This window comes from Lissotriton vulgaris, chromosome 1_1 (genome assembly GCF_964263255.1).
Source record: "Lissotriton vulgaris chromosome 1_1, aLisVul1.2, whole genome shotgun sequence".
Taxonomy (NCBI): Eukaryota; Metazoa; Chordata; class Amphibia; order Caudata; family Salamandridae; genus Lissotriton; species Lissotriton vulgaris.
This window is the reverse complement of record NC_141685.1, coordinates 2027188388-2027212892: the sequence shown is the minus strand read 5'-3', so window position 1 is coordinate 2027212892 and position 24505 is coordinate 2027188388. Positions and strand designations below refer to the sequence as shown.

Below are 24505 nucleotides of genomic sequence, written 5' to 3'. Positions count from 1 at the left end.
AGGCTAGAACGTAAAACCTCCCTGCACCCGCACAAGAGTACTCTTCACACATCACACACCAAACTATACTTGTCCAACAAAAAAAGACATCGGTCATTTTAAGCGACATAGCATTTGCCTTCCCGTCTAGGAAGGAGTTAAACAATGGTGTCCTCATCAAGTCATGTGTGTTACCTGTAAACATTGGACAAGAATATATGTCCTCGTGCTTTGAGGAGGCAATGTAAATGTGTTGTATTTGTATAGCGCGAACAGTAACCCGGAGGCATCCCGGCGCTTGTACTGCTACCACAAGGGAACCCCTCCTGGTTTTTCCTTGTGAGGTGTCCACTCCTGGGCATCCCATGGTGAAACCAGGCATCCCTTGTGCATCGGGGGCCGTTGTGGAGACTAAGCAAGCTATTGCCCAGAGTTGCAGCGTGGGGCCCATGCTTAGATTCGGCACTGAGGCGAGAATATCCAGTCAGAGGAATTTAAGCCCGATCCCGCCGAGGCGGGAATCGAACCCTGGGCTACACACAAATAAGTGAAGTGCCCCGGGGGATGTCTATGAAGGAGGCGGGGAGGGACACAGAGCGAGAGGTGTAAAAATAAATTAGCGAGGAGGACAAGGCGCTTGTGTTAACTTTCATCCAGTCACTGCTCAATAGGATACATTTTACTCCAAACAGCTAAACCAGGGGTCTCCAAACCGGTCCTGGAGGGCCGGATCCATGCCAGATTTTTAAAATTACTACATGTATCTCAATGGGGATATCCAAAAAATCTGGAATGGATCCGGCCCTCCAGGACCGGTTTGGAGACCCCTGAGCTAAACAATGACAGGCACACAGAGTATTTGTCCACAAATGCAAAATAGGTTGCTTTAATTTTAGCCAGCACACCAGCCTTTAATGGTGTATACACGTCGGACAAATAGAAGCCACACAACTGTATCTCTGCACTATTCTAATCACCTAACACTAAAATCTACACATAGCAAAGAAGGCCAAGTCAATGCAAACATTCTGACACATGAAGTCTCCATCCATACACAAACCATCCCGATCCGGGCGGTTACCCGGGCCTCTGTGCTGCTCGGTTCATCACTATCTCTCAGCGGTGACTTACTGCAGCCTTGCACGGCTGCCCTTTCACCTCTCGGACTGAAACACAATCCTCTCTGAGGTTTCTGAAGTAAGGTGGTATGACCACTAGAGTGCGTATGCTTCTTGGTGAATTGGTGTAAAACTACAATAAGTAATAGATACGACAGGGGCAGCATGATAAAGACCACAAAAATACATATAAAGCAAGGTAGAACCAGCTGAATGGGTCTGTCTTGGACAATAACGTGCCATCCGTTTACAAGTTACCAGCAGCATCTTATTCCACCAGCCTCGGGTAGGGTAACTTTGGAGCGCTCAATGAGCTCATTCTGTCCAGGCGCCACGAATGCCACTCTGTTTGTTTCACACTACTCTCTGTTGCCACTATCTTTAGGGTTGGAATGGAGCGGGATATAAAGCAGCCTTAACAGGGGCAACTCGAAACGTCCACGAAGAAGCTGTGAACAACAAATCCATTTTGTTCCACTCTCGCCCCTGGATGTCTCAACTTTACCAAGTAAGGCTTATGCACAGCTGTGCTGGCAGACAAAGGCGCCCCTAACTTTACCCACAAAGGGGAACATCTCTGACCCAAATCTTTTCAAAGGGAGATGGGGGCAGCATGCCGTGTTGCCACAGAAAAGAAAGGAAGGCTCGCGACGGCTATAGAAAATGCATGCCATGCTGCCAAAGTTAACAAGCTAAACAGCAGAGGCACACCAGGCAGTATCGGGCAGAGAGTCGATTGAAATCTGACTTACCAGTTGAAGATCGGCGGATTCCTCTGCTTGCATTTGGGAGCCCCGGCGGTCTACAGCAAGCCGGACAAGTGTGTGGTGTTTTGTCACACATGCGTACGATGTAAAGCATTGCGCGCATGCGAGACAAATAGTGCGAATGCACCCACGAATCAAATAGCAAACAAGCACTGAAAATGCAATAGGACGCGTATTTCCGCGAGTCCTCCTGCATTTTAAACGGAAGTGCAGGCGTCAAAGAAGGCATGAACAGGAGGGGCTGGGAAGGTGTTGGTGGTTGAAGAAGTAACAGAGTACGGGAGGGAATGGGGAGAGGCAGGGGAGCAAAACTGTTTGTGAAGTAAAGGGGCCGATAGCCTCAGAAGGGTAAAAATTACGAAATGCCCGTCAGGAGGCGGGATTACCAAGCCAACCACTAATCATAATGCAGAAAATATTATGCAAGCCAATGAAAAAAAAAGGCTGGAAAGTGGGCGGAGCTTCCTCACTATACTGTATACACCATCACTCGACGAGACAGCGCATGCGCTGCCTAGCCGAGACCTAAAAAACAAGTACCCGATGTGCCACATTTCCTGAACTTATGTCTTTCAATCTTAGACTTTAAATTTCCGAGTACTCTGCAAGGCAACTGTATCGGAGTTAGTCACTGCCCCAACACTGTAAGAATGCCTTTAATGTTTCTGCGCAGCATGGGAAAAGTCTGTCATTGCCTCTAAAAAGACGTCAACTTCTGCCATACTCCACAAGCATCTGCCATATTGTCCTACAATATAGAAAGCCCGCCAAGGTCTCCGAAAAAGACACAGCTCGCCATCTTTCTTCGGACGTGGGCAAACTTGCTTCCTTCTCACAACAAGCCCGGGAGTGGTGCACGCACGAGCTAAAAGGAATTTGCACCAGAGCCAGCGCGACCGCCATCTGTCTCCAATTAAGATCATTGGAAACAGATGGCACTGCTGCTCGCTCCCGAGCTGCCTATGCCAGGTCAGAGAGAAGGTGGGCCATGCATCCGCCTTTGGCCAATTGTGCGCTGTCTTTCTTAGATAGAAGCACGCAAAGGCCAATAGGTGTGATGAAAAAAAGCACACGCACAAACGTGTGGTGCGAGTTGAAAAGCCCTTACTAGAAGCCTCGCACCGCATGGGCACTGGCTCAGGCAAGACCTAGGGATGGAGGGTGTGTGGATAAGTTACATAAAAAAGAAGAGACAGGGTGGGTGGGAGGCGCAGGAAGAAGCAGAGATGGGAGGGAGGGGAGAAGAAACAGGGAGGGTGTGGGCATAAGTTGAATAAGGGTAGAAAAACAGAGCTATGACGTGGCCAGTGTTGACTTCATCATAGCTCAGAAATAGTGCCTGAATTCCAGAATGAGCAGCAGATGGCCAGTGGAGGGTCACTAGTCAAAAGCAAATTAATCTGCACTTAGTCCGTGCACCGAACTTGGTCCCTTGATGCTTGTTTTCGTTTCAGGCAGGACCTGGCCTGGCAGTTCGGGCTAAACTGTTCCCATGAGGAGCAGGATCAAGACTGATTTGTATATGGCTGGGTCCAAACTGGGGTAGCATAGTGAGCAAAGGAATGATGGATTAAACCTGTATCTCTTGACTGAGGGTGAGTGGTTGAAAAGGTTTAGCACTCCCTCCATCATTTTGTTGTGTTTTCTGTGCATTGACTTTGTACCATAACAGGTTTATAATATAATCGAAGTGTTAATCTGACTTTCTGTCGAGGATGGCTGGCATTTTACCTTTAAATGGAGGTCCTTTTCATACTGCAGTTGGTCCTTGCACTCCCACATCTGCTCCTGCAGCTTTTGTCTCATGGCGTATTCTTCCTCATACCTATTTAAAGTTAGAAAAAACATTGTTTCATTTTAAGTAAAAAAAAAACATGAACATTTTCAAGCATGCATGTTGTGTCTTAAATATTAAGGGTGCATAGCCAGCAACTTTACAGAATTGTTATTGAGCTATCTTATTTAGCCAACGTACTGAAAAAGCATGCTCATAAAATGGGAAAATCTATTGAAATATTTAAATAAACAATGACCAACATCATTTTGCCCAAATCATAGAGTAGTGAAAGACTCGTCACACACTCACCGAAGTGGCCTGGTGACATCATACACCATTTTACTAAAATTAAACTGCAACGAGTAAGTAAAGAAAATCTCTTGAAATATCCTAGAGATTTCGAAGATAAACATGAAATTCACAAGAGGAATGCAGGAATTAGAAAGCCTTTGTGACTCCTAAAGATCATCCCTGCCTCAAATGTTGTGCTGGAAATTGCCTGTCCAATAACTCCTTGGTGATTCCTGCAATGGGAGTGATGCAGAGCGGAGGAAAAGCATAACATGTCTAAATCTCCTCGTCAGCAGATGCTAAAGACTCAGGAAGTGGCTCCTCTAAAATCCTTGTATTAGGCCCTCTTTCTGTTTGGTTGGTAAACCTGAATTGGATTACAAGTGGTGCAAAAATACTCCGCATTTTACTCTACACAACCTCTGGCATGTAAAATCTGGTGAAAGTTTTGCAGAGAAACACTGAGGCAATTAGTACTACAATAGTACTACTAACAAACTAGAAAATGCTATTCACATACCTCCGTGCAGAGGAGCCAAATACTCTTGTAACTGTACGCAAGTTCGGACCAAGAAGTCCAGCACTACAAATGGACAGACACTGGTGGAGCAACACCTTCCCATAAAAAATAATGGCTGTCGGGGTTTAAAACAAATCCCGTAGGAAATAATGTTATTGTAAATTAATTGAATTCAACAACTTAAAATATAAATAAATCTTATTTAATATTAAAATGACCATAAATAAAACATATATATGTTAATTAGTTTTATTATATTTTATCATCCCCTTTTTACATTTAAAAATGAATAAACAGTATCTCTTTTTTTAAATAATTTAATTTCTTCGAATTAATTATATGCATTACTTGAAATAATGTTGGTACCTTTAAATTATTATCTTACATTTATTCCAAATGTATCCATAAAACAATTATTTTCTTTTAATTTGATAGATTCAAAATAATTCAATTTTGAATTTAACATCTAAATTATTTTTACGTTTTTAACTTGTTTAATAAACTTTTAACGTTCTCCCTATACTTTACCAGGGGGAGATCTCCACCTACATGTGAAAAGTTGCAAGTAGTAACTTAATGCTCTTAAATGTGGCTGAACCCTCTTAATTGAGGAGGTAGAGGCATGCAAACATACATTTTGTAGTAAATTTATAATTTTAATGGTGAATGTCCAAAAGTAGTTACTTTATTACAAAATGTAAGAGTAAACTTACACGTGTAGATTTACTGACATGCCAGTTTTGTGAATAGCCTATTCTCAGATCTGCAATTCAGAGCAGTACAAAGCATTGATCATTATCCCCGTTCTTAGGAGCAAAACCCAGAAAGAGAATTAGTACTGTCCCTTTTAAATAGTGCACCTCGCAGTATTGGAATTTAAAAGGTAAGTGAGAAAGTAGCTAACTCTGGATGTGGTGCGCCAAGTATAAAAGTGGCTGGAAAAACAATGTGATTTCAAGATTTTACAAATTTCTTTCATCTCATAATTTCTGCTCCGTGCACTGATTATTGTTCCTGCTAACAAACAGATCTTACATTGATCATGCTCCTCCCCTTCCTGGCCCACTCTGTGGCTTTTAAATCTGGTGGTTCATTCACATTGAGAAAAACTTCAATATTCTGCAGCCCATTCAACCTGGGATTTCAACAACACAGAGAATATCCAATGCTGTGGCCATCAGTAATTCACGAAGAAGGGTTAATTCTCTGATTATAATCAAATGGGAAATAATAGGAGAACCTGAGTTTTCATTCTGATTTTCATGTTTTCTTCATTGCGGTCCAGACATTTTGCCTGGTTCGTGCAGGTGAAACACTTCAGGTGAAATGAGTCAATTGCTGTAAGAGACCTTGGTGAATAATGCTGTAAATAACCCATGAATCAATTAATTAAAAAAAATGTGCCTATTCTCCATTCCTCCAGTGAATATTGTGGAAGCGTATTAAAATCTATGTCTTGGTGTAATACATAATAATGAATATTAATACTTTTTATGTAGGATCCAATACGTCCATTGTGGGTTACTATGATGGCTGGAGAAAGTTTAATAGGAAGCATAGAAGTGTGTTTATTAACAAAAATTAGCTGTGCCACATTTATGTGAAAACGACATCTTGGATAAAATGGAAGCTGAATCTGTCATTCACTCCCATCATATCCCTTGGTGCATCTTCTGTCCTGACAAGCCCTGTGGAAGCAAAGACAGCTGATGCAATGGATTTTTTCACTGTTAAGAATAAAAGGGGTTTAATGGAACCTCTATTGATCCTCCTATATTATAATAACCAAGGTTCTTCTTCTGTAGTACAGCTGTACAAACGAGGTTTATTAATTTGTATGAACTGATATTTTTAAAAAAGTTTCCTTTTTTGTTTGAACCTGTCCAAATGGCAGTAGCACTGAAGATTCTGGGTGCTTAGAGGGGGATAGTGCTTGTGATTTAAGGTATTAAAGTTAATTCTTCTGATTTGTTAACAAAATGTTGCATACGATCAGGCTATGCTAAACTGCAGTTTTATTGTTATGCATGAATCATGTATAAAACACGTGATTGGGAGGCTGAGCAATAAGATTTTTGAGCTTTCGTTGATGCTAAAAGGGATGCGGTCTGACCTTTTCCTGATTTTGCTGCTGTTTTGCGACTTAATTAAATTTCAGATTTTTTAGTTCTCTGTAATAACTCTGCATTTGAGCATTCATGGAAAGTATTCTGTACAACGTCATTTTGAGATTTTTGTAATAAAACCCTTGAACTTTTCATTCAGAGCTATAATTCAATTATTGAGGGGTCCTAGTTACTTATTTTGACACTCTGCTAAACTGATGTCAGGGAGGGTACCTTTTTGCACAATTACCATGAGAGGCAATTTTGTGGTTTCTGAAATTTGAGGGTGTCCTAAAATATTGGTGTATGGTTTTTGCTCCCACAATGTGTACCAAAATCATTCAGTGTGCGATGCTAACTACACCATACTTTGGTTGCAAATATCTGGACCTGTCGCCAGTAATTGTTCTGTAGGGAATGTGACGGCCTCAAGAACTGGAAACAATGCGTTGGATTATGCCTCATCAATTGTGGGCACACTGGAAATACAGCCAACTTTAAGCAGTTGTCTCCGACAGCCAGTTGCCCATGAAGTCTACAGTTTTACTGTCTTGGTCTGCCTGAGGTAGAGGTGACCCCTTGCGGTAACCACATTAGCGCCTAAGCAGATGGTGCATTCCAGAAGGAGTCCCAGAGAAGGAAAAAGCCCAGAGGCAAAACACCTCCTAATGGCAGTCCCACAGGTAGTAAGGAACAAAGGAAGAACACAACCAGGCAGGCATGAACTGAAGAAGCTGATGAAAAAGAGAGAAGAACCCCTTGCAAGAACACTGGAAGGAACAGGAGCAAGGAAACACACCCATAGGAACGAAAAGTTGTTCCAACGCAAGGATCAAGAGAAAAAGTTGCCTTATATGTTGCTGAAGCAGGAAGTACTTCCCAGGAAGTTGAAAGTCACCATGATGATTTGGGAAAGAGAGCTACAGGCTTGAGAAGCCGCCATCTTGGACTTGGTTTCCCAAATACCCAGAATTATTTCCCAGAGAATTCATGGTAGAAGGACCAGGAAGAACATGGAGACACTGACAGCGTACTCTCAGCTGACTCTCCCATGGAGAAGAATGCAGACACAGAAGATGGTACTGGCAGGCCAGCCACCGTAAGGTACGTTTTTAAAGTCAGGATGGCGACACAAAATCAGAGGATTATTACTGCATGTCTACTGCTGATTGACATTACTCCTGTCATGGTATTCACCTGTTTTTAGGTGATCAGTTATGAAAACCCTAATAGCCATCACTTACAAAATAAACAATGTTCACAAGTTACTTAATACGCTGGTATTCCCACAGGGCAACTTTAATTCAGATGCAAAACTAGTCACACAGGGAAAAGATTTTAATGTAATAGTCATTACGTTAATGAAAGTCATATTCTGTCATGGTAATGCTGTTTTCTCTAAATGGCGTTGACGCAAGAGAATTCCCAGTGACATAACCTTGTGTTTTCAGTGTTTTACCCCAAAATTGTAAGTGATTCATTGAGTAACTTCATACTGCCTTCTGGGAAGCTGACTTGAAGTGCCTGGCTGTTTGGTACAGCAAGAACAGTCTTGTCAAATGCCAGAAGGCACGACAATGTAATCCTTTGTGCACTATAGAGAGGGTTTTAAATCTTGAATGCTCCTTAGCCTGGGATCTTGTGATCATCTTCAGGGTCAATTTATCTCAATGTTCACTTGTGTGCTGAAGGATACAGACATGTAAAATACAATACCCAGGTTACAAATGTTCGGCTGTGGTGGGGATGGAGAGCCCATGGACTAAGACTAGTTGAAAAGGGTGAATGAGACATTTCTTGGAACAGGACGTTGGCATATTAGCTGAGCCAGCTGGGATTCATCCAAATCAAAATATGTTAGACAATAAGTGATGTGCTGCTAATTTTTAGCCACCTTTCCGTGCTAAGGTGATTCTGGCTTTGTATACACAGGATAACCAACATTGTGACTGTCGCAAAATAAAGCTAGACAGGCTTAAATAAACACTCCTGTCATTCTAAAATGTATTTGTTGACTCTACAATGTTAGGAACTGAATTGCTGACAGCCTGCTTCTATTAGTGCAGGGACGAAATTGTGATTGTACGGATCTATGTAGAGGTACATTCAGAGTGCGACCTACTTAGGTAGCAAGAGAGAACTGAACAAGGGCAGGATCCCTGAGCTACAATTCACAGTCATGTACAATGATGCAGGATATTTCTGGTGCTTAATAAATCAACATTTGTTTCGTTTTTTGCAGATTAGGGGTGACTGTTTTTTGGGGGAAGGTGGCATGATTGAAGCCTTCAGTGACAGTTTATGCAAGGAAAATAATATTTTTCTGTGGATTGTTGCTTAGTTGTTTCTATGCAAAGCAGAACTTGGATGAAAGCATCGGGCTGGTTTGTTGAACAGGTATCTGTTGACATTTTGTCTAGTGTTTGTAACTGTGTGTCAGACTCACATGATTGGTATCAAGTTCAATGGTGTGCTGAGGAGCTTAATCAGTGATCATAGGTAAATATGAATAAGTGGGAGAGTAACATGAGAAGCATACAGAGCATGACTAATGAGATAAACAACAGGAGTGAATTACAGGAAAGAGCATAAAGACTGTATCATTATTACAACACACCGTCTCACATCTGGTCCGTGCCAGTGCTTTATGAAAGCTAACCTCTGTTACTAGACACTTTACTTCTGCATGGTTGTATGCATGTATGTATATGGTATTTCTATAGCACAAACCTAACCAAAAGGTGGCAGTGTGTTTTACATGGCCAAAGACAAGCAAAGAAGCTGGATTGCGTAAAGGTTAATTGTTGGAAAACGAGGCAATATCTGTTAGGCCTGCACAAATAACATGACTACATTTGTCCTTCACTGGGAACCAAACACCCAATTGTAGCACCTGGCTCTCAGAGGGTAGCGTTGCAGAGCAGTCTGAGGCTTACTCAAGGGAGGTAGTGTAGGCTAGTAATCGCCATTACAGGTGTGCAGCATTAACACTTAATAATTGATTGTCCAGTCTGTACTTTGCTTTATAAAAGTAAGAGTACATTTATTAAACACACACACAACTCAATACTATGCACCAATTTACAAATATACTTAGGTTGTTGGAATCACTTTGTGACATTGCATAACATCTCCACCCCTCCCAAAGGGGGGGTGGGGTCTAGTACCACCACTCCCATGTATGCACATCATCTTACCCCCAATGCAGTTAGTTGAACATATGGAGCGAGGGCCCTGCGCACTGGCATCATCCCAGCAGCGACCCACCCAGTTACCTCAACAAGCACTTAAAATAGGTACACTGGTCCTGGTGATACACAATCCCGACTGAGCATTTCCTACTGACCATAAAGTATACAACCCTACATCTTAAGGGCTAACAGTCTGGGTGCTTCACCTAAGCGCAGCAGCAAGAACACATGTTTAAGCATCACCTTAGAATGACAGTACCCATCACATTTGCTGGACATTAGAATGCCTTGCAATTGCAGCCCCTAAAGGATTCACAGATGAAATCACAGGATTACGCCTATACAGCCAGACACCCTACCAGAAATGTCTGGCAACATAACCCCACTTCACTTATGACATCACCTTACACTGGTACTTCACATTACACATGTGACCTTCAGTCCCTCTAAAAGAAATAACATTAGTAAATGCATTTCTCTGGTGCAATTACACCTCTTCACCTCCAGAGCATGCCCTTCTCTATACATCCCCAGCTCAGTCTTTCATACCATGGTGCACTCCTCACTCCTCTTCCAGCTGTAGAACAAAAGTTCCAGCCCAGGAAGAGTTAAAATGCAGGATGAGCCCTTGAGGGATTATTTCTTCTATTTCCCCAAGAGACTTAGGGGGCAACTTTCCTCTGCTAGGAGAGACTGTGATTCTCCAGCAGCTCCCCCTGCACTTCTGCACTCACTGGGTGGTGACCCTGTCCTCCTGGGGCCACCACAATGAGAAAAAATGCAGTTTTTCCCTTGCAGGCCGGTCCAGCCCTCCAAGCATTATGGGCCCTTGTGCATATTATAGTAGCAGCTCCCTTGCTGCTTCGGCGGGAGCCGCGATCTCGCTGCCAGCGGCTTTGCCGCATCTCCTGCCCTCGATGGGGGTCCGGTCCCACCCGGACCCCCAGGTGAGTGTATGCGGTGCAGGGAGCCCACTCCCAGCTGCTCTGGTGATTGTTCAGGGGCCGGTCCCACCCAGGCCCCTGGCTCATCCCTCTGTTTTTGGGGTCCCGGCCCCACCCGGGACCCCTGCAGGCTGTCCGCATTGGAGGGCAGCCCAACCCCGGCTACCCCGCCGGCTCCGCGCCCGGCCAGCACCCTTGTGTGCTGCCACGGGAGCCGGCACAACTCTTCTCTTCTGCCCGCAGCTTCTGCCGGGTCCGACCGGACCTCAGGGAAGTGCAACAGCACTCCTCCGCCTTCCTCCAGCGGCAGTGGAGGAGTGTGGCGGCCCTCCCCCTCCTCTCCCCTGATACCGGGCCCAGAGATAGGGTCTCTGGCTCCCTCCTCCTCTTCACGGTGAGCGCGCCGGCACTCCCTGTCTTTGCTTTTTCACCGGGGGCCAGGGTGGGCTCCTGGCACCCCGCCTCCCAAATCTTCATGGGGAGCGTGTCGGCGCTCCCTGGCTTTGGGGCCCGGGGATGGGATCTCGGGCCCCTGCCAATCTTCACGGGGAGCGCAACGGCGCTCCCCGGCCTCATTTTTGGTGGGGGCTGGGGTGCGCTCCTGGCACCCTGCGGGGGCACCTTCACGGGGAGCGGGACGGCGCTCCCCAACTTATCATCGCGGGGCACAATGGCACCCCCGCCATCAGTGGGGCCCAGAGTTGGGATCCAGGGACCCCTTTGTACCATATTCTCCCTTGACCTAACCCGGGGGCCCATTAAAGACCGGCGGCGGAGCCCCATGCGCTTCATTATCGGTCTTTTTGGAGGTCAAAGGTCGCCTAGCTTCTGGGGGGCATTTCTGAGCACCCAGAGTACCGATCTGCGCCATTTTCACCTCCTCTTGATCCTCAGCCACTGAAAGCACTCTCCTTCGCCCTCTGGGTCTCCCAGAGGGTGGATTCTGCAGGGTGCTGTCCTCACTGGCTCTCTGCGCCAGCGTTTCACCTGGCTCCCCTCCTGGGCCTCTCTTCTCCCTGTGCAGAGGCTCCTGCTTCAGCACACTGGTCCTGGACTCTCTCCTAGTGCTGTTCAGGATTCTGGAGCAGTCAGGGGGTTCCTCCTTCCAACTGCCCATTGCACCAGGCTCTAGCACCCTCTGCCTCAGCAGACCACACCCCAGAGAGAGCTCCCCTTCCTGGGCAAGTTTTTAAGAAGTTGGGGAGGAGGCTGGCAGGAAGTCTCTGTTTGCCCTGTCACACATCGACACATCACTTCCCTGCCCCTGCTCCCTCCTTCCTGCCCAGGCCTCTGGGTTTATTCCAAATGCTGTCGTCCAGGGGCTCCTACCACATGGTCTCTGAGAGCCATTTCCCCCCAGGCTGCCTTCCCTCCAGAGGGGAGTGGTGCCTGGCACCAGGTTTCAGCTACTGATGGAGGAACCTGTAGCTCCACCCATCTTCTCTCCTTGGCGAGGAGGCCTTAGCACTTGGAAGAGTAGTTATCAATCCAGCCTGCTGAGGTCAGCCCCTAGCCAGGTCCTGGTTATGGCTGACTGAGAGAAATATGACATTTCTGGATGACACAAAAGCAGTACAAATATGACTTTGGTCTCGGCAGAATACTTCTTCCCATACCCTTTACAGTGGACTTTAGTCCGTGTCTGGAATCTGTAGGCCCTAGGAAAGTTAATCTAGCCCATGGGCTCCACATCCACATAGAGGAATAATGAAGTGAAAACAGTAAAACAGACTGACTTTTCCTGTTATATTCCTTATTAGTGTATAAAGCCTATTCCATGTCACCACCCAATTCTGCATTAGCCCTGCCACACCATTCACTTTGTAGCTGCTCCTGGGCTGAGCACGCCAGGAAACCTGCACAGCCCGTACATGTGCGCCGTCTCATGGAAACATGTGTCTGCATGCAACCAGCCCCATGCCCCTTACTCCCACTACTGCGCAGCGGTCTAGTCAACCTAGGGGGACACCAGTAAAACCCACACGCTGTTTCTTTCATCATGAGTTCACCGTGGGTGAATCCCACCTTATGAGGCTCTCCCACAGTAAAAGCTCAGCAAATAGGTGCTCAAAAAGCAAAAAATCCGGGCGGCCCATAGTGTCAGAACCACCTTCTAACACTAATGCATTGAGAAGTAGTGTTTTTTAAAGAGACGAGTCTTCAACTCCTTTCTAAACTGAGCAGCGCTGGGGCAGTCCTGGTGGATGCAAGGACGTTGTTGCAGATCCCAGGGATTTAAATGGAAAAAGCTTGCTGCCTTGGTTTTACATTTCTGCTCTTCTTGGTCTGCAGTCTGATGGTGTCCTGGCTCTAGTTGTGTTAGGAACCTACAGGGGTAGTGGGTTTGTCTGAAAGATAAGCAGGGGTGCTTTGATGCTGTTGACCCATTTAGGAAACAACAATATATTCAGCATGTGAATGTAGTTTATATTTGTTTCAGTCTAACTGAAACAAATAAACATTCTACTGCCAAATAAAAGTTATGCATTATTTTTATGATATGCCTTAACTGTACAGTACATCTGCCCTATCGTGCATTTTGCTCCTTTAAATTTTGGGGCCCTCTTTGGGTTTCCCCTGTCATAAAAGCCAACAATGCATTAATAAGAAAAAAGTCACACTTGTTCCCTTGAATGCCTTCCTAATGCTAGTTTCAGAAATAGTTAGATAACTGCAAAACATATTTTGGAGAGGAAAGTATATAACATTAGCCATCCTGACACACGGGGAAAATTAATACTGGCTGCACGGAAAAAGTTGAAAAAGAACCTCTAGAAAAGGAAGGCACTGGCACGAGGGCAGGTATGTGTCGACACAATACCAGGGATACACAAATATGGGGGCATGAAAGCACTGGGATAAAGGCAAGAAGATACCGTTGATACATTTTGGAACGTGGATACATTGTGTGATGACTAAAGCTTCCTTGTGACTCTGCAACAATCCAACCCTTGGCGTCTTTTATTTTATCTCATAAGTGCCTCTGTATTTCACCTTCCGGCTAAGTATGAGGGTTCCGTAAGCAAAGGGATCCCCAAAACTACTATGGAGCGCTTTTCAGACACACACTTATTGTTTACTGGGAAATAAGAATCCCTAAATTGACCTCATCAATTATAAAAACTAGGGGGATGCTTTCCCCCTTCAGCCTATTCCCTAGGACCGGCTGGTGGCTGTGATTATTTAGTTTTGGTGAGGAATGGAGATGTTTTTTTAAGGAATAGTGCAAGGAGATTCAATGTTTTGATACCCTAGATTGGTCCAACTACCTAATAAAAGCCCTTAAGCATATGGGCTTTGGACTAGTTTTTTTGTTCCTGAGTTAAGCTGTTATATACGGATCAACAGGCTAGGGTCAGGAGCGGGGGACTCATCTCAGAGGATTGAGGTCTGGAGAGAGACACTAGACAAGGTTGTCTGCTCTCCCCACTGCTATTTGCCATAGCCTTAGAGCCACTGGTGCTGAAACACTGTTGGGCCCTTGAAGGTCGAGGGACACGAGAGGGAAACTCCATTCATCTAATCTCTCTCTATGCCGATGATGCATTGTTTTACTTACGACAGCCAAGGGAGGACATACCGTAATCACTCTCATACTTAGATGAGTTTGAGGAGGTGGCAAGACTGAAGGTCCACAGAACAAGACCATACTCTTCCCCTGGGGTTGTCTAGCAGGACATCCTAGAGAACAGCTGACTGAAATTGGTCTTCAGTGGGAGGTGGAAATCCTCAGATATCTGTGGGTATGGGTGGCGGCGACGACTGAGTACTGAGTACTAAGCAACGTGAATACAATGGTGAAGGGTAATCACTGAACTGCGTGCATCAATACGTTTCTGGGCCTCATTGCCCCTGTCTATGATATGCCAGGTTGCCATTGCAAATTTGTTCTTTTTCCCTAGGTGCCTTTGCACTGTTCACGATTCCCTATGCCTGCTGCCCTAAGAGAAATATAAGATGCTCAATTACCTGTTGGTTTTACTGGTGTGGCTGGGACAAAGAAGTCATGTGGCATTAGACACCATTTAAGCGGGATCAGGAGGAGGGAGGGCTGGGACTCCCTGATATAGAATTATACTACTATGTGGAACACTTACAACATACGACAAAGTCAGGTACTGAGAATGACAATTGGGAAAAACAGTTTCCAGCAGGAACGTGTGCAGATCTGCCCTTGATTGCATTTTTGATGAGGGGATCCAGAGTTGAGGGGGGTACCCATACCTGGAGCCTCATACCAGCCACATGTGGGAACTGTAGCCCCCTCTCTTTGGATGTGAAAATTTGCATTTTAAAAACATTCAGAGAAATAAGCAACTCCATGTCTATCACACAGTGACACACGAGGGGGATGCCGCCCACTGGGTGACCAATGTTTATATCTCAGGGAGCACTTTATCTCCTTTCAGGAGGCCAGAGAGATATTCACGATGGAGTGTCAGTACCTACAATATGAAAAGCTCTCAAGGACTTCCAGGGACATCTTGACAGAGTTCCCTGATGCCCCCTCCGACCCCCTCACCCCCTCACCCCCCACTCTCCCGGGTTAAGACTATTGTACCAATGTGCAACAGTTGATATTGCTGCCATATAAGGCCCTCACGGTTGATAGGGCTTGAAAGCACCCAGTGGCTAGAGCCGCTTGGAGCACCGACCTCGGTGAACATCTAATGGCTAGTGAATGGAAAACGACATGTGTATTCGTCAAGGGACTAAGCAGCAATGCGAGATTTCAACGAATACATTTTAACTATGCCTATTGTACCTACCTTTACTGGATTCATCGGAGTAGAATTATGTTGGTCACTTGGCGACTTGCCTCAGATGTGGACGAGAGGTTTTCCTTCACTTAGCCTGTAGTTGTCCTGAAGTGATGTTATATTAGCAGGCTGTAGTGCTCCACCTCGAAGGAGTGATGGGGATCACCCTTGAGCTGTTCCTGCGACACTGTTTACTGGGAATTATTTAGAACGAGGGAAGATACTCTGTAAATTTCTACACCTGCCACTGTTATTAGTGAAACAGTTTACAGCCAAGGGATGGCTGGGACTCATGGCCCCAGCAATTGCACTCTGGCGTAACACAACTTGAGGGGGCCTCCCTGCAAGATACGTGGAGGGGTCTCCTCCGAACTCAATCAGGAGCTCTCCGGCTGGGTCAGCAGGGACACATAATACGCCACTGGTAAGAGATATTGTACAATGGGCACTTGCACAGGGGATTAATATTTGCATATCTCGCATGGATGAAAAAGTGACTTGGACACCAGGGCTGAAATACTCACTGCTTTTTTTGGAGTTGAATGGGGAGGGGGTAGAACCATCATGCCCATCACAACATCAGGAGAGTGATGAATAAGGTCGAAGGCTGGCTGTTGGGACACAACAGCACTCATGGAATAGGGGTACTTGAATATCCACAAGCACTGGAAGCAATATGTATCGTCCTGAACAACTGAACAGTAGATGGGGATGACTATTTCTAATAGAGCGCTGTAAGACAGAAATCAAACAGTTTGAGATCTAGGGGTTTACATTTTGAATGCATTAGGGGATTCATTGACACAGTCATATTTGTTGTATGTATTGTTTTTATTTACCGTGGAGCTCATATGTCGATTGCAAAAATCATCACAGACATGTTGAAAAAAAATACTAAAAATGTTCCCAGTCATTGTGTCATGGTGGTTGTAAAAGACATCATAAACATCAGGAGCGTTTATGATCTGATAGGTGATTGTGATCATCACCAATACTCCCACACTTAATCACCCATAGTTCAATGCAGACATCTTTTCATGCAAATGGTGCAATGAAAGTGGGGGACTGGTGCTGCCACTACAACGAGAGACTATTTCCTCATATCTTGGACCTGTCTGGCTGAGAAACGCAGGGCTGCCTGCCAAAGCAGATCCACGGGGCTATCACTCTATATGGTGCCGTGCAGGCATTAATGATGGAATGCATCAATGGAGCAAGGCAAGTCTGCTGTGCCCAGCATCTTCTCCTTGGAGTTGTAAATGTCCCATACTCACTGGTTGGATTTCTAAAATGTAAGGATGCCTCTTAATTGACTGTTAAGAGGTCTGGTGCCCAACTATGAAGTGCTGAATTCAAGTTGGAGTCTGATTCGAGCACTCTGAAGAGCTGCAATGAAACAGACATGGTTCTGGTCTTGATTATAGAGGAGAGTGATCTGCGCTACCTTACGGCTAGATTTCATTGTGATGCCTTTCCAGAGCTTGGCTGCCTTGCCCTGCTGCTGAGAAAGTCATGACGCCTTCTCTACGCCTCATCCGAGTCCAGAGGTAGGCTGCCAAACATCAACTTATAAGTGCATGTGAGTTAAGTGGTGACACATTCAATACTTTTTCCATGTTAGACTGGTGAAGCCACATTTGTTCTTTTCCATTGTTTTTTTATTTAAAAGATTTATATTGGTCTGGCTGGACCCAAGAGTATCAGAGAGCTTTACAAGTTATTGATAATACAAACTTGAAGTATAGCTTTGGTACATTTGAAATAATAAGATAAACAATTTTCACACCTGGCACGGATTTTAAGTGGTGCAGAACAGGGAAGACCAAAGTCAAACAACAGATTGAAGATAGTAGAGTAGGAATGAGTGGATGGGATCAATACTAATAAGGCAGAGTAGGAATTGATAGCCAGTGGCTGTGTATGAAGAGCCCTAGTATTTGTTGAGAAGGAGCAGCTTGAGGTCTTTTCTGAAGCGGGGGTAGGAGGGGTTACAGCGTAGCTCTTTAGCGAGAGCATTCCGGACAGAGGGTGCATTTCCAGAGAAAGAGCACGTTTGTGTTGATTTCTTTTTTAGTAGACAAGGGACAAGGATAAGAGGGTTATTGCTCCTCATTTTTCTGGTGCAGCCCGCATTGTGGTGTTTGTTGGTGAGGTAAGAATGGGTATTTTGATGGAGGGCTTTGTGGGTGATGCAAGCAGTCTTGTAGGTGGTTCTGCCTTCAATCAGGAGCCATGTGAGGTCTTTGAGAATGGGGAGATACGATCAAATCGTTTTCAGCCAGTGATAAGCCTGGCAGCAAGGCTGAGAACGGATTTGATAGGAGCAAAGTGGACTTTAGGAGTTCCTGCAAGAGTGGCATTACTGTAGTCAATTCTTGAGAGGACCAATGATTGCACAACCGATTTAAAGTCACCGGCTGAAATGAAGGGTTTGATTTTTTGGAGATGCTGAAGTATGAAGAGAGCACCTTTGGCCGAGTTTTTTATGTGGGGGTAAGACTGAGGTTGCGGTCAATGCTGATGCCAAGGGATTTGACTGAGTTAGAGATGGAGAGAGAGCAGTTGAGGACTTTGATGTCAGAGATCCAGTTATGAATGGGGAGCTGGTTGTTTTTAGAAGAGAATAGAATGATTTCAGTTTTTTGGGGGTTGAGTTTGAGGTGGTTGTGATGGTACCATAGTTGGATCTTAGTCAAGGCATCGTTGAGATGTAGAACATAAGCTTGGGATTTGATCCTATAGGAAAGTTGGGTGTTGTCGGCATAGAGGTGGTAACCGATTTTCGCTTGTTTGAGGATGAGAGGTTCCATGAAGAGGCTGAATAGAGTGGGAGAGAGAATGGAGCCCTAGTGGACGCCCATGGTGACTGGTAGAGGTTTGGAAAGGCAATTGCTGATTTTAATTTGTTTTGGTTCTATGTTGGAAATAGGAGGTGAACCGCTTGAGAACAGCTCGTCAAAGCTAAAACGGTCTTTGAGTTTGTTGAGTATGGCAGCATGGTCAACAGTATCGAAGGCAGTGGAGAGGTCAAGAAGGATGAGAAGGGAGGATTCACCTTTGTCTAGGGAGCGATGGATATCGTCCGTGATATTGAGCATGGCTGTTTCAGTGCTACAGCCCTTTCGAAAACCTGATTGGGAGGCATCTAAGAGGTTGAATGAGTTGATGTGCTTGTCCAGCTGGCGCAGGGGGCATTTTTCCAGGGCCTTAGATAAGAAAGGAAGGTTAGAAATAAGGTGCAGGTTATTTAAATCATTGGTGTTGGCTGTCGCGATTTTGATGATGGGGGTAATTTGGCCTAGTTTGAGGGATGCAGAAACAATACCTGTGGCAAGGAAGGAGTTGATGATGGAGGTCCAATATAGGGCGATGATGTGTTTTAGTTCTTGAACTAGTTGGGCCGGGATAGGATCTCTGGTATGTGAGGATGGTTTCAGCTTGGAGATGATGCTAAGGATATCACTTTCTGAGACAGGACAAAATGTATTCCAGGAAGCATTGTTCTTTCGCTGGGGAACAGTGTAGAGAGGTACCGAGGGGGTGAGAGAAATGGAGAGCTGAGCAGAGTCCGGGGGAGGGATAGGAATGGAAGGAGATACGGGGAGAATGTTAGGGAGGGGAGATTGGTTATGTGGGGGTGTGTTACAGCATAGGACAGGTCAATCTTGGTGATTTTGTCTAAGAAGAAGCCAGCGATTTCCTCACATCTCTCAACCGTAGCCGGAAGTTTAGGGGGGATGAGGTAGTTTGGTTTTTAACAATGTTAAAAAATTCCCTAGGTCGATTTTTTGCCTGGTCAAGTTGTGAACGGAAGAAGGATGCTTTTCCATTAAAGATATGTTTTTTGTAGTTGGTCCTTGCAACTCTGAGGAGGGCAAGATTTGAGGAGGAAGGCTGTTGCATCCAAGTGCGTTTAGTCTGTCTGAGAGCTCGCCTCTCATTGTGAAGGTCGGTATTGAACCAGGATTTGAATGGTTTGCTTTTTTGTAGTTTTAGTTTGGCTGGGGCGATTTGGTCAAGGACCTCAGCGATGGATTTGTTATAATGTTCAGTAAGGTCACTAGTGCTATGGGAGAGAGGAGTATGTCGTAGGTGGGTTTTTATTTTAGTCTCCAGCTCACCCGGGGGAAAGGCGGAAGATTTCTTTTGTTTAGTTGTATTAGATGAGGGGGGGCACAGAGCTGTTGATCATGAAGAGAATGAGGTGGTGGTCAGACCAGTCAATGGGGATAATGTGGGAACAGCCAGGAACTTGCTGGTGATAACAGAATCAAGGGTGGCACCTTTGGTGTGTGTTGGAGATTTGCAAAGATGCTTCAAGTTGCTGATATCGAGTAGGTCATTAATTAGGTTGATCGAGGGGTTGTCAGTTTTGTTCCAGTAGAGGTTGAAGTCCCCAAGGAAGAGGTTACTAGAGTTGGTAATCACTGATTGGATAAGAAGATCAGACAATTCTTCGACAAAGGAGAGAGGGTCACCAGGGGGATGGTAAATATTATGTAGACAAATCGGGGGGGGGGGGGCCTGACCAGTGAGTTCAGCACCAAGATATTCAAAAGTAGCAAGGTCAGGGTGCAGGACAGGTGTGAGTTGAGGTTCGTCTTTATAAATTATGGCGAGGCCCCCACCAATTTTAATAAGCCTGCCTGTCTATTCTGAGGATTGAGTAACCAGGAGGAGAGAGCAGGTCAAGGATTGATGCAGAGCGGTCTTTGAGCCATGTTTCAGTCAAAAAGGTGATGTTAATACTTTCACTGAGAATGATCTCAGCAATTTTAGTTGCATGGCAGGAAGCTGAATGGCAGTTGACCAGCATGCATTTTAGGGGTGTGGGGGTCATTCATTTTTGTGGGGGAATAGGAGTGGATAGTGGTGAGTGTTGCAGAGGTCTGGGCGTTACAGGGGAGGGCAGGGTCCTACTTGTTCCTAGGATCACAGGGATAGATGAATGTGGTGGGAGAGAATTTGTGGTCAGGGTGGTGGAGGGGTAGTTTTTATTGAGGTCAGGAAGAACGGGGGGGAGATGGTTCGGGAAGTGGGGTGGTATGGGTGAGCATTTACTGACTGGCGGCTTGGGTAAGGAGTTGTCGTTAGGGGAAGTAGTCCCTTGAATGTGGAATGCAGGGTTCTTAGGAATGATGTCCTGGGGATAGGTGTGACTGGAAGGGTTCTTTGTAGAGAGGGAGTTTAAATCGTTTTTGAGGGAGGAGAGTTTTAAACGAGGGTTGAGAGGTGGAGTTTTATTTTTAGGAGAGACTGTGTAAGAATAGTGATGGGGAGGGAGCATAGGAAATCATGTGGAAGGAGCGAATGGTCCCAGTTGGTCAGGAGTGGTGGATTGGGGTGTGTGATTGGTGGGGAGCCAGGTGGAGGGGAGAGAGGGGTGTTAAGGTTGCAAGGAGGCAGTGGTGTTGGAGGGTGTGAGAGGGCAATTCCAGGAGTCAAATGAGAGTAATGAGAGGAGAGGGGGTATGAGGGGGTGCTGGGGGCTGTTAGCTAGACAATGGGTGGGATGGGTAACGGGAGAAGAGATTGAAGTTATTAATGGAGATGTTGGGTGTCAAGGGGATGAGTTAGATGGCGATGGGGGAGTATTAAGGTGACCGTGGGCGATGTAGTAAGGTAGCTAGGAGAGAAGGGGATTTGAGTAATTTGTGCAGCTGTCAGGGGATCTGGGGGTGGGGGTGCAGGCCGAGGGTTTGTTGGGAGGGCAAGGGGATTGTAGGAAGAACAGGAAGGGGGTATGATGATGCGGTCATGGGAAAATATATCTGTGAGTCTGGAGTTTCATTGTCGAATAGTGTGTCCGGGAACAGCTGGGTTGGGGTCAGGGAGCAAGGGGGCAAGGAGGTCTCTTGCGTTTGGGGGGGTGAAAGGTTAGAGGACAGAGTAGGTGGTAGGTTTTGGAATAATGAGTTGAAGTGGTGTTCAAAAGTGGTGAGGTGGTTTTCAGATGCTTGAATGAGGATATTTCCTCATTTGAAAATAGGGATGTCAATTTCGCCAGGGAAAGTGGAGGAAGGAGTGGTGGAAAGTTTCAGACCATAAGGGATTTTACTGTAATTCGTGATAGGAAGGTGGCGGAGAAAGATACTTTTCCATTTAGAGGGGAGTTTAGTGTAGTAGATGTAGTTTGTTTTTATGATGGAGGTTAGGCTAAGATAGTTGTCAACAAATAAGGTTTCTTGATGGCCTATAAGAAGTTTGTGTTTAAAGTTTTTTTTACCATTTTTAGAAAGGTTAGAGGGGTAAAGGATGGACCAAAAGTTGGGTCCATGCTTAAATATGGATGAGTCCTGTGACATGTGGGTAAGGTTGAGGGGTGGAATGATGGGTCAGTGTTAGTGGTCAGGGAGTAAGGGGAAGACTGAAGGGGGAGATTGGGGTAGAGCACAATGGGGGCGGTGAATATGAGAGATGGGGGAGGGTGGCGGAACGTCAGTGTAAGGTAACATTTTCATAGGTTGTTTTGGGCCGTGGAATGTGGTGGGTCGAGTGGCGTTAGGGGGCGTGAGGTGGGAGGAGGGCGAGATTCTAGGAGTGGAGGTAGTGGACAGGTTCAGAATTATGAGAGGGGGAGAGTGGGAGGTTGAGCTAGTAGAAAAAATAGAGGAAAGTAGTAGGGTAAAGTGGTGGGGGAAGAACGAGATATAGGGGGATAGCAATGAAAGTAAAAAGATCTGTGTTACAAGTGTAATAAACAAATCAATGAGGAGCAGGGAGATGAAGGAAAAAGTGCATCTATACGTAGTTTTCAAAGATAAGCTATGTAACATTTAGAAAAATTAAAATATAAAATTATAACCAAGGGAAATAAATAAAGTGAAGGAGACTATAATGAGAGCACGCAGTTCAGAGGCAGATAACAAGACTTAGTAACAAATACGGAAACAGAAATGAGATAAACCATTATGATTGCACCTAAACTAAATATTAAATAATTAACACAATTCACGTTTCGGGCAGCATAAACAATCAAGGGATACCGATAGCATAATGAGAAGAATTGCCTGAACGAACTTTAGCATCAGTCTTCTTGGAGAGGGGTTGACTGAAGATGTCTTGCAGGAGAAACAAAACAGAGTGATCCTTACTTAGCAGTTGTGAGCTGGAGTTGCTTTGTGCGCCACAAGGTCATCTCCTTTGATGACGTTTGAAAGATCAAATCAGGGTAGAGCCAAGGTCCCCGTATTTAACGCGGCGCAGCCATTTTAGGTCAGGCAGCCATCTGTTCCTGCAATTATTGCTTAAGGAGATCCAGGAAAAGCAGTGTTCCCGTATTTATCCTGGCACCGCAGTATGTCATAGGAGACTGATGGTACTAGTAAGTGTTGGTAGTTAGAGGAGACCAGAGGAGAACAGAGATCGAGCAGCCGCCATTTTGGGTCCAGTCCGCCGGTGGTGCATTAAATTGTCAAATGCAGGGGAGATGCGGAGCAATTCTCCTGCGCCGTCGACCTGTGCAGCAATCTAATGACTCAGGCTTCATCTGTCACTAGGGGAGTCCAGGGGAGAACAGCGATCAAACCGCCGTTATTGTAGGATCAGGCAGCCAATTGCGCAATTAGTTAATTAAGTAAGGGGGAGATGATGCGCAACAACCCAGCACCACTGCGCTGTACAGCCAACCCCTGATCCAGGTCCACAGCAGCGCCCAGAGCACCCAGCAGAGGCCAATCAAGGGCCCGGAGTAGCTTGCTGTCTCGTACCACAGGTGATAAGCACGTTGGGTCACGGCTCTAGAGCGGGGGAAGCAGGCATGTAGCGCAGGAGCCGACCTCAAGCCCGGTACAAATAGCAGGGCCAAGCTGTTCCCGGGATCCAGTGAAGCAGCCCCAGAAACGAGAGAAGGCAGGTACACAGGAAAAGCCAGAACAACACAGCTGAAATCGATCTCGGACCCGGTGCTAGCTGCAGGGCTCAGATTGTTCCCAGGATCCCGATTCACTGGGGCAATCACGGTGGGAACCGGAGACCCAATGTTACCGGTCAGTGCCTCGTCATCGAAGATCCGACCTCCGAGGGAGCTGGGTATCAGCCAGGCAATGTTTCGTCCACTCTGGGAGCTAGATACCAGTCAGGTCAAGCAGCACTGAGGTCTCGGCAGTAAGGGCACCGACCTGAACTGCGGTGCTCGACAATCCGGGCAAGTTCGCCACCAAACACCGTTTTTGTTGGGTGTTTCGGAGGGTTCAGCAGTCCGGTTCAGGGAGCGGGTAAGTGGAGGGCTGGTGAGGTGGTTTTACCGGGGATATTCACCAGATGGTGATCCCCAAACCAGGAGCTCCTCGGGGGGCTCTTCCTCAAGCGGCCATTTTACCTAGTAGTTCAACTAGATCTACAGGACAACCACCCCCTTTAGTCGACTGGGTGGCAAAGGAATTGACACCTGTCAGTTTTAAGATCTGTCCTTCCTGGAGGTTAAGTTGTTGCCCCCAGTGACACTTACACCTTTGAGTTGATAGATATCAAAATTTAAAGGTATTTTAAAAAGTCTACATTGGGAGACACTGCAGGTTTTGTCAGACAAAATGTTTTGGCTGTGAACACTGAGAAGCGTGTTATTACCATATAATAATCTGTTGAGGTTTCTACAGATTGTACTGCTAATACTGCCTTTTGTCATAATTGTTCAGCTAGTGATCATTAACTTTGTTTATCAGCAACATTACGATTAGCACTTCATTCGCAATCATCATAGTGTATCATTGTATGTTGATATTAACTTGGGTATCCAGTGTTGTTACTGTCTATTTCATGATGATACTTTATGTGTTTATTTTAGTTGAGCCATAAATTCGTACTGCCTGGTTTACTAGAGGGAGAGGTGTGCGTGTTTGTGTGTTTGTATGTGTGTGGGTGTGTGTGTGTGTGCGTGTGTGTGTACACTTTAGTTGGAAATGTAATCTTTATTAGGATTGTGATAACTTTGTTATTTTGTTTCTAGTCTCATCTTGACATCACCTCCTTCGAACTAGGCCCTGACCACTCATGAAGTTACTGCGGAGGGTCAGGAAGGCTTTGGATACCAACTTTCTATCTCAGACCAAATA

At 45.6% G+C, this 24505-nt stretch overlaps 1 protein-coding gene across 1 annotated transcript in view; it reads right to left on the bottom strand.

The window, feature by feature from the left end:
- The window catches only part of LMNTD1 (lamin tail domain containing 1), a 1301017-nt gene that overhangs the window by 1094732 nt on the left and 181780 nt on the right, over positions 1-24505 (bottom strand). The window contains exon 5 of the mRNA XM_086938753.1: positions 3596-3689. Coding sequence (XP_086794879.1) covers positions 3596-3689 — 94 coding nt within the window. The remainder of the gene's footprint in view (positions 1-3595; positions 3690-24505) is intronic.